General features: G+C 39.5%; 1 protein-coding gene across 1 annotated transcript; it reads left to right on the top strand.

Moving 5' to 3' along the window:
* Window positions 1-898: 898 nt before the first annotated feature.
* LOC106943606 (laminin subunit beta-1-like) lies at window positions 899-9778 on the top strand. Its single transcript, XM_015026918.1, has 13 exons — window positions 899-1135; window positions 1251-1371; window positions 1471-1659; window positions 2114-2293; window positions 2471-2583; window positions 4358-4437; window positions 5797-5932; window positions 6014-6172; window positions 6725-6852; window positions 7034-7166; window positions 7248-7440; window positions 8423-8566; window positions 9441-9778. The coding sequence occupies exons 1-13, from the start codon at window positions 899-901 to the stop codon at window positions 9713-9715; spliced, it is 2088 nt and encodes a 695-aa protein (XP_014882404.1). The 3' UTR covers window positions 9716-9778.
* Window positions 9779-10010: the final 232 nt, after the last annotated feature.

The following is a 10010-nucleotide window of genomic DNA, read 5'->3' on the forward strand; positions in this document are numbered from 1 at the left end:
TCAAAAAGGGGATGACAAAAGCTTTTTGTTTCATCCAAGACACATATGAGGGTCAGAATCTTTTGTCCTGAACATTGAGAGTCATCTGAGAACAGTGTTTTAGTCACGTTCTTAAGGCTTGAAACTCAGTGGTTTAGAAGTGCATTAAAAACGAACTACATTTTATAAAGGGTGCACTGATTGCAGTTTTCAGGCCAATCTTTAAAAAGCCTGACCTGCCAGTTTTTATCTGAAAGGGCCCTAAATATAACTACAAAGTTTATAAGCCCTCAAAGTTTTCTGTGAGCCTGGGATCAGTATCTTGTGACGGTCACTTCAAAACATTCACTTTGTTGCCTTAAGCCACATATAATTTAAGAAACCCCATTTCTTCCCAGCTTTATATTCCTGGTTGATGTTTTAAGATTTTGCCTCTCAGAGTTTGCATGGTGTCGTTTGGCTTGCAAGGTTCCCCTGTTTGTTGACACAATATGTCTCCAAAAATCTGTCTTCTTTTGTTTATTGCAAACTGTAATCAGGCATCAAACATACATTCATCTTTTGGTCTTACCATGGGACAGTATATTCCTGGGAAAGAGAGTGGAATCAGAAATAACATATTTCAAAGGAGATCAGAAAGATTGTGGGTCTTTGGACTGGACAGCTGTACTGTTACAGCAAAATGTCTCACTCCTTTCCCTCAAAGATTGAAAGAGCATAAATATGATAATCTTGATATTTCTGACTTACCCTCTCCAAAAGGACAAAGAGCAGATTGTTACACAAGTGAGCTAAACACAGGATTCCATTGCTGTCTCTGTAAAAGTTTCCATCTGTCCAAAAATGGCTCTGCAATGGAACAGTATGGCATGGCATTAGCAGTCTTGGTGCGACTCTTATCTTAATGTTCTCATGATACATGTTTCTGACTCTATATCCATTTTTTCCTTCAGACCAACTGAAGATCACTAACTTAAGACTGAACTTCACCAAACTTCACACACTTGGAGACACCCTGGTGGACAACAGAGCTGAAATTAAAGAGAAATACTACTACTCCATATACGAACTTGTTGTACGTGGAAACTGCTTTTGCTATGGCCACGCCTCTGAGTGTGCACCCATTGAAGGCATCAGGGACGACATAGAAGGAATGGTAAGTGCTGAGGATTCACATCTAAAACATTTCATGCATTTTACAACTCATTTTTTTCCCCGCATCCATATTGATTGAATTTATTTTCACTCGGGTCCGTCTCAACTCTTTCAAGGTTCATGGCAGATGTGTGTGTAACCATAACACAAAAGGTTTGAACTGTGAGAAATGTGGTGACTTCTACAATGACCAGCCTTGGAGGCCAGCTGAGGGCCGCAACACACACGCTTGCAAGAGTTAGTCTTTACTGTAGATATACTGCCATACTAAAATCTTGGGAACATTTCTTGAGCTGTGGGTTGTTTTTGTCTGAGTAAATATGTCTTCAAATTCAGAGTGTGACTGCAGCGACCATTCAGATAAGTGTCACTTTGACATGGCTGTCTATTTGGCCACTGGAAACACGAGTGGAGGGGTGTGTGAAGACTGCCAGCACAACACAATGGGCCGAAATTGTGAGCTTTGCAAACCGTTCTTCTACAAAGATCCCACAAGGCACATAAGAGACCCCCGTGTTTGCATAGGTGAGTGTGTGGATGGTAAATAAATAAATTTGTGACGGGTCTATAAAAAGATATCGTTGGACATGAATAACATTCATGTTGTCTGTTGAAGTTTGAAACGATTGGATCCGATTTCACCCAATCGCTAACATTTGGTTATGATGTATGTAATACCAGATATGCTATGAAGCGTCCTAGAAATTGCTAGAAACAACTATCCCCAACTACGAAAAGAGAAGTACTGAGCCAAATGACATCTTTGCCAGCAACAAAATGTCTTAAACATTCCTCTTATGAACAGTACTCTATAGAAAGGACAAACCAGAACTAGCATATCAGAACAACTCCATAATACTACCACCAGTGGAAAACGCACTAAGTGCACATAAGAAATAGAATAGATCTTTAGATTTTCTCAAACTGCAGTTTTGACTAACAAATAATAATAATAACCAGGACACATTTGCTCTTCCAGCTTGTGATTGTGACCCAGATGGCTCAGAGAATGGAGGACTGTGTGACAGCCACACTGACCCGTCGCTCGGCATGGTGGGAGGCCAGTGCCGTTGCAAGCTTAATGTAGAAGGGCCACGCTGCGACAAGTGCAAGACCGGCTTCTTTGGCCTGAGTGCCAACAACCCTGTGGGATGCCAACGTAAGTGCAGTTCTAGTTTTCTTATTTGATTGTCTTGGAGAATTTTTTGCTTTTTGATTGCAATGTCTGTGAAGGTAAAATATACAGACTATGTTTGTAAGTAATGTAAAAAATATCTTAACTAGTCATGTATCTGTGACTTTTTCTCCTCTGCAACATTTTTTCTTCAACCTCAAGCTTGTCAATGCGACTCCAGAGGAACCGTGTTGAGCAGCTCCATGTGTGACCCATTCAGTGGAGACTGCATCTGCAAGCGACTTGTCATTGGACGCTTCTGTGACCAGTGTCTAGTAAGATGACACAAAACATTATTTCAGGCCTTGGATTTTGAAGTATTTAATTTCATTAGTCATCAATAATATAAGTAATGTATCGTTTGATAAATGCTTCTGTTTATGTGTAGGTTTATTTACCTTTTGAAAAATAATTTCTCTGTTACCTTTGTTATTAATACTTTTTTAAGTTAGGTAGACTGAAAAGTTGTAAACTACAGAAGCACATTCAGCTGAGTTTGATTGATGCTGAATGAAGTGTGTAGTATTAAAGTAAATGCACCAAATGAAGCTTTTTAGCAGGGGCTCATTTACAGTGCCTTTAAACAAATAATTCATGGGGTGCTGAGGTGGTGCATGGCTTAAGCACAACCCACATATGGAGGCCTTAGACCTTGATGTGGCTGTCACAGGTTAAATTAACGGCCTGGTAACCTTTGCCGCACGTCTTCCCCTTTGTCTCATTACCCACTTTCCATTCAATTCACTGACAAATAAAGGCCACTAGAGCCAATAAAACCTTTAAAAAATAATAATAATAATTCATGTCCCTTGACCATGTGCATTTTGTCATCTTCAAACCACAATCTGCAGTTTGAAAAAAGGTGCTCTGGTCGTCATGCTGCTGGGATGCTTTTATTACCAATCAGCAGTACGTTTACCCCAAAGCATCACCTATTTACCCAAAGTGCCTTCTTGAACCCGCAGTGTCCAGCTGAGCTTCTCAAACCACTTATCAGTTCAGCACTCATAACAACGTTGTAAATTAGTTTATGTAAAATCATTGTTTTGGTGATTTCCTGAAGGTGGAACATCAGAAAGAGCAGGAGTTTAATGCGACTGAAACCAATTTTTAAAAAATCAAAAAAATTTTAAGTCATTTTTGATATATGCGTCATTTTAATCCTTTAAGGTCACTCACAAACTCTAACAAACTAGTCCAAAAAACTCGCCGAAAACTCTTTTAGTAAAATCCAAAATGCCACCACGATCGGTTCTCTTCCTGTCTCCAAATCTCTCTCCAGAGCCGCTGTCTCACCGCGTCTCTCACTCTACTCTATTTTATAGACAAAATTTTACAAACTGTGAACTTTTTCTTTCCACGTCGTAGAACTCCAGAAAAATATGTTGACATTTATGCTTTTTAAAAGGACAAAATATGAAAAGTTGTAAGCGTTGTGAATATGTTTTCAAGGCACGGTAACAATCATGTAGACATTTTTGTGTGCCTAGCAACCCAAGCTGTTAAACAGTGACGAGCCTCCTGTTATAATTCAACCCCTTGTCCTGAACCTACTCAGCCAGGAATAGCATGGGCAGGAATCCGAGCTCCTGCCTGGGTCATGGGTCTAAATTTAGCTGAGGGATTTAAGGTTTGTCCGGCTGGTGTGAGTTACAGTGGTCTTAAAATGGTCAAGCCTTGATGTGTTCCGGGTGTGTGGATCCAGTTGATGAGCCTGATTTATGGTCTTTTCTTACAGAAATTACATTTCATCATCTTGTGTAGAACTTTCATCATTTGGCAAAGTACAATAAAAATCTGGTGACTGTTTGCATACTGTGAACTGTTCTTGTTTTCTAAGAAAACATAGAAACTTTAATAATGTTCTCAGAAAGAGAAGTAGACTTCCTATGAAGTCTACTATATGTAGCTACAGTACATCCTGGTAAACTCCTGTTGTTGCTCTGTCTGTCTTAAAGTCTCACTGCAGGAAAAGTGTTGCAGCTGTTCAACTTTCTTCTTTTTGTGTCTGTCAATCATTGCCTTCTCTCTATCATCATATAACTCTAGTCCGAACACTGGGGGCTGAGTCACGACCTGAACGGATGCAGAGGTTGCGAATGTGATATTGGAGGGGCGCTCGACAACCAGTGAGTGGTGCCGTAAATTCAATCAGAAATCAATTTATTCTTTGATGATTCCATTCAGGTTCTGAACATTTTCCATATATGTGTTTTATTTCCAACATACAATAATTAAACTTGATTTCTCTCTATAAATTGAATTGTGTTTACATTTACTGGAATTATTCTGCGGCATGGAGTGCACCAATAAATCTGCCCCAGTTTCCCTAATTTTAGGAGATCGGCGATCAGCCGATACTTGAATGTGAAACCGATCTTATTCACCAATCTCATCTACCTCCACAAAGGTCTGAAAATCAGTGACTGTCCCTTTTTTTTTAAATGAATGTTAACTTGTAACCGTCCCATTTCAACGAGTCGTATAAAATATCTGTTAAAATTATGAATCATGTATAGGGTTTAAATGATTTTGCACCCACTCTCCTGGTGTTATTTCATGTAAGTTATATGACTTGGTGAGCTTAGGCTTTTTCTCCTTGTACACCTTTTGTTTATTACAGAGTTTTGCTAAAGGTAGGTCTAAATATCCTCTTTAAACACTTCAGCTATAATCAAGAGTTAATGGCCTGTAAACTCAGACCTTATTAGCGTTCGAACTCCACAATGCGTTTCTCATTAGGTAATTTCTTCACTACATTACATATCAATTAGAATTGCTATGTAAAGAGTTTAGCCACAGCTATTGGCACTAATAACAATAAGAGTTCTCAATGATCTGAGAAGTACAGATCACTTTGATCTGTACTTTTCACAGCACAGCCAAAACTTCCCACAGCTCCAACAGTTTCTGTTCAGCTCTTTTTCTTTTTGTCATCCGCTCATCTATTAGAAGGAATTATGGCAAGATTACGCACTCTTAGTTTGTCTTATTGTGATGAGCTATCACAATAAGAGATGAGCTATAGACCCATGCAATAAATTACAATATTTTTGAAAAGTCATTGATTGAACTTTATCACAAAGTGAAACACATAATATAGATTAATTACACACACAGATGGATGTTTGAAAGACATTATTTCTGTTATTTATGAGGATCTTCAACTTTCAGCTAATTAAAACAGGACATTTAAATTAGATTATTACACCACACTATTAAAAAAACTATTTCTAATATAGAAAAACGAACTTAATGAAAAGTATGTTTAATATCTACTTAAATGTTTCCATTTTTAAAAAATACTTTTTATTTGATAAACCAGTTTCATCACAATGCATATTCTATTTTTTTAATATGACTGTACATGATACTTAGCAACATGTTCACCCATTAATTCCAACCTCCTTAAGATGTTAATGTTAGCTCTGTAAAGATTTGTAGGGCAACATTAGTCCTAAATACCACTGTGTATGCACTCTTTTTAGATGCTCCATGGATAGTGGTCAGTGTCGCTGCCGCAGTCACATAATGGGACGCGATTGCACACAGGTGGAGTCTGGATATTTTTTTATGGCTCTGGATCACTTCGTTTATGAAGCTGAATTTGCTCAAATGGGGCAGGTAAGTTTTACCGCATTTTCAACAGAAACCTTTTCAACTTTGATATATTTGATCTGTTTGTTTCTGGGTGCATGGTTTCAGGGTTGCACCTTAGAGACCAGGGAACATCAGCCCGGTCGCCCCGCTCAGTGGACAGATATCGGCTTCGCTCAGGTCCCTCAAGGCGGCACTTTGGAGTTTCTGATAAATAACATACCTTACTCTATGGAATATGATTTAGTCATCCGCTACGAATCCCAGGTTTGTATTATGACTCATGTTAATCTGAGGTCTTTTTTGGTTGTGTACTCCTCAGCTATGAATGAGAAGTTGAATGGAATCTAGTCTGACTATAACGCTGTATCAAATTAAAATAACTTTTAAACATGGACATTTCTGACTGTTATTAACAGCAGACATAACTTGTCAGTCAGCCCTCTGTCAAATGGAGCAAAATGGGTCGGTGACTGATTTTAAGGTAGACTGGTTCAGTGGATAAGATCAGTTTCACATTGTCAACCTCCCAAAACCATGGGATTTATTGATGTATCCATAACCCAATCCTTTATGCTGCCTTCTTGTCTTCAAGTGTATTTTTTTGGCTTCTTTAGTTTTGATTTCTTTGTATGTGTGGACTACTTGGGTTGCTACTGACATCTTTTGTGAATTTCTTTTTAATTGGTAATATTTTTAACAACACATTGGAGTGTTTGACACTTATTTTCCTTGCTGTACATTGGTCTTAGTTGGGTTGTTTTTTTAGTTTATTTGCCTGGGAATCATTTCAAGGAATTTATACCCTCTGAACTCTAGATGCCCCGGGACTGGGAGGAGGTGCAGATAACTGTGATCCGTCCAGGTTCCATTCCCACCAGCAGCCCTTGTGGGAACACCATCCCAGATGACGACAGACTCACCGTCCCTCTGCCAGCCGGAGCCAGGTGTGCGACTCATGCAAACAAGCAATGTCCCACACGCACGCATACTGTGTGTGTGTGAGTACACACACACACACACACACAGATTTCTTTACAGACTTGTATATTCTCATCCAAGCACCAACACTTGTGAGCTTTTCTTTCAGTGTTGATGGGAACTGAGTGCTGCCTCTGTCTTCCCAAGGTTTGTGGTTCTTCCTCAGCCAGTGTGTTTGGAGAGAAGTGTGACATACTCCCTCCGCTTGGAGTTCACACGTTATCAAGATGCTAACAGCATCCTCAACGGAGCAGACTACGCTGTCATCCTCATAGACTCTGTGAGATCAAATTGCGTCTTTGGATCTGCAGTTCTAGTGTCTGGTGATATCCTCTGACTGTAATGGCCGTCTCCGCTCCAGATTGTGCTGATGCCGCGTCACTCCTCCATGGAGATGTTCAACACTGGGGATCTTGCCTCAAACGTCAGGAAGCAGACCTTTGAGCGGTACCGGTGCCAGGAGGGAGCAAGGAGTGTGATCCGCCCACAGATCAGCGATACCTGTGCTAAACTCATCAGCAGCATGTCAGCCGTTATTAATGATGGAGCCTTGGGTGAGGAAATGACAGTCTCTTTCATTTACATTTAAGCGAAAGAGACTGTCTTTTATTTTATATATATATATATATACACACAAACAAACTTGCCAGAAGTACTCTTATCCATATACTCGCACACAAGATAACTATATCTTATCTGTCATGAAGGAAAATTTTCCAAGGCAATGGATTTTAAGTGGGATTACAAAAGGGAAACAAATGAAGTACAATGCATGAAATGTAACAGTGGGGAGTGTAATAGTAGGACTCATAAGGTGCTGTTAGAATAGAACTTATTTTTGTGCTGTTTTCCATCGGATTTGTTTGCTAACCTCTAAAAATAACAGAAAAGGTCTGACTATACAGGGGAAACTGACCCACATAACCATGACAAGTTTGTTTTCCTGGGGAAGATTCATTAAGAGGAGCTTATTAGACCCAAAAGTCTGCAGAAGTTTTACATTCGGTTAAATTCAATTAAAAGTAAATCATTTTGAAACAGGACAGATGTGAATGGCTGAAGATGGGGTTATTTTTCATGTCTTTTGTATTATAATTTTAATATTTTTCATTTGTTTATGCAAGTTAATTTTGCTTCAGTACTGAATCACTGCATGTAAAATTATGCTTTGATAAATTTTGTTTATGTCTACAACAGGTTATTCCTGTTTCCCTCCCTCTCAGATGTAGAATGTCAGACATTCTCTCTCTCCCCTCCAGCCTACCTCAGAGCTGAGGTAGGCTGGAGGGGAGAGAGAGGGACATTAAGAAACAAGAGATCAGCCCCTTAAAGAAACAGTTGAAACAAAGAAGATAACATTCAAACTGTAGAGACAAGGTCCAAAACATACAGAAGCCTGTGTATTAATTGCACAGTTAAAACATTAATGGTGTGTGATTAACCTGTTAACTTTGGCAGCCCTAATATACACATATAGATATATATATTTCAACTTCGGCTGAAATATATATATATATCATGTTTTTGCTCCATCAGCTTGCAACTGTGACCCTCAGGGGTCCATCAGCTCCCTTTGTGATCCCCGTGGAGGCCAGTGTCGCTGCAGGTCCAACATCATTGGTCGGCGCTGTGACAAGTGTGCACCGGGAACTTACGGCTTCGGTCCCTCGGGCTGCATACGTGAGGAACTCGCATAAAGACACACGATATCTTCTTAATTCCTCTACAGGACTTTTGCTTAACTTTAAGATTAAGAGTGTAGTGGAGTTTTCTCAAAGTTGGAAAACAATATCCATGCTTTGGATATCCTTCGTTAAATAAATCTGTGATTTTGTCAATCAGACAGCTGTAAGTCGTGCGCTTCACAATTCTGGCCTTTATGGAAGAGTGTCGAGAAGAAAGGGGTGATGAAAAGAAAGTCATACAAAGTCCTGTTAGGGAGAACCAGAGCATCACCTGGGCATGAAAATTATTGTTCAGATGCTTTCCTTCCGTTTTGACCCAGCTTGAGATATTTTGCAAGGAAGAATTGGCAGAAATATTTTATTTTAGTTGTAGATATTACAAAGCTGGTGGAGACATTCCCAAAAAGGTTTACAGCTGTAATCACAGCAAAAATAGTAGAAGTAGCAAAACTAAGTCACTGGTTGGGGGCAAATTCAAATGCACTGCACACTTTTCAGGTTTTAATCTAAAGAATTATTGAATTTTTTCTTCTACATCATAACTATGCTTTGCTGTTCTAGTTTGTGTTACTCGTTTCAGGTAAGATCCAATAAAATACATAGTAGTTTATGGTTGTAAAATGGTGAAATGTGAAAAATTGAATGGGTATAAATACGTTTTCAAGGCAATGTAACATGCAATCTTTGCATAGGATTTAATGTTAGATTTAATGTTACACACCTTTAAGAAGTTGGAAGACTTATGGTTGGCGCTCTCTACTGTTTCTAAGTAAATATTTCTAAAAGAAACCTCTCTTCCCTGCCTTTCCTCCTTCCCCCCCACCCAATCTACTGCTCCTGGCCCCACATCCTGTGCTTTGTCTCGGCAGCATGCGAGTGCAGCTCAGAGGGGTCAGTGACTCGACTCTGTGACAAGTACACCGGGCAGTGCCAGTGCCGGCCCGGGGCGTTTGGTCAGAGGTGCGACGGGTGTCAGGCGGGTCACTGGGGCTTTCCCAGCTGCCGACCCTGCCAATGTAACGGACATGCCAACCACTGTGACCAGAGAAGTGGAGTCTGCATCAACTGCAGGGACAACACCGGAGGGGACAGTTGTGACAGGTGGCTTTCCAGAATACATTTGGTTAAAACTTTATTTGAATGAATTATGCAATGCAGTAAAATGTTATGTACACCACTTACAGAGCAAGAGATCATTTTGAACTAATCTCAGTTGTGGCTAAACTCTTTTCTCATTTTCTTTGAATGAGTTTGTTACGTCTCCTGTAATCAGGTCAGAGGAATCCTTTTTTCACTTAAAAAAACAAAATGTTTATTCAAAATTTTTATTTATGTGAACAGCTCCTAAATGCTGCCAGAATAATCCAGACATGATGTCCTTAGCATTTCTTTTTGTTTCCTTATGAGTTAAATTATATTTAACTCACTATGAACATAAC

This window comes from Poecilia latipinna, unplaced genomic scaffold, assembly GCF_001443285.1.
Source record: "Poecilia latipinna isolate Pla-1442-1.1 unplaced genomic scaffold, P_latipinna-1.0 Scaffold5547, whole genome shotgun sequence".
NCBI lineage: Eukaryota > Metazoa > Chordata > Actinopteri > Cyprinodontiformes > Poeciliidae > Poecilia > Poecilia latipinna.

Bases quoted from the DNA above. Each gene is read 5' to 3' on its own strand.
- LOC106943606 (XM_015026918.1), top strand. From the start codon at position 899: ATGTTTCTGACTCTATATCCATTTTTTCCTTCAGACCAACTGAAGATC. The intron at 2,294-2,470 runs GTAAGTGCAGTT...TTCAACCTCAAG, and splicing joins CAACCCTGTGGGATGCCAAC to CTTGTCAATGCGACTCCAGA. The intron at 6,173-6,724 runs GTTTGTATTATG...TCTGAACTCTAG, and splicing joins TCATCCGCTACGAATCCCAG to ATGCCCCGGGACTGGGAGGA.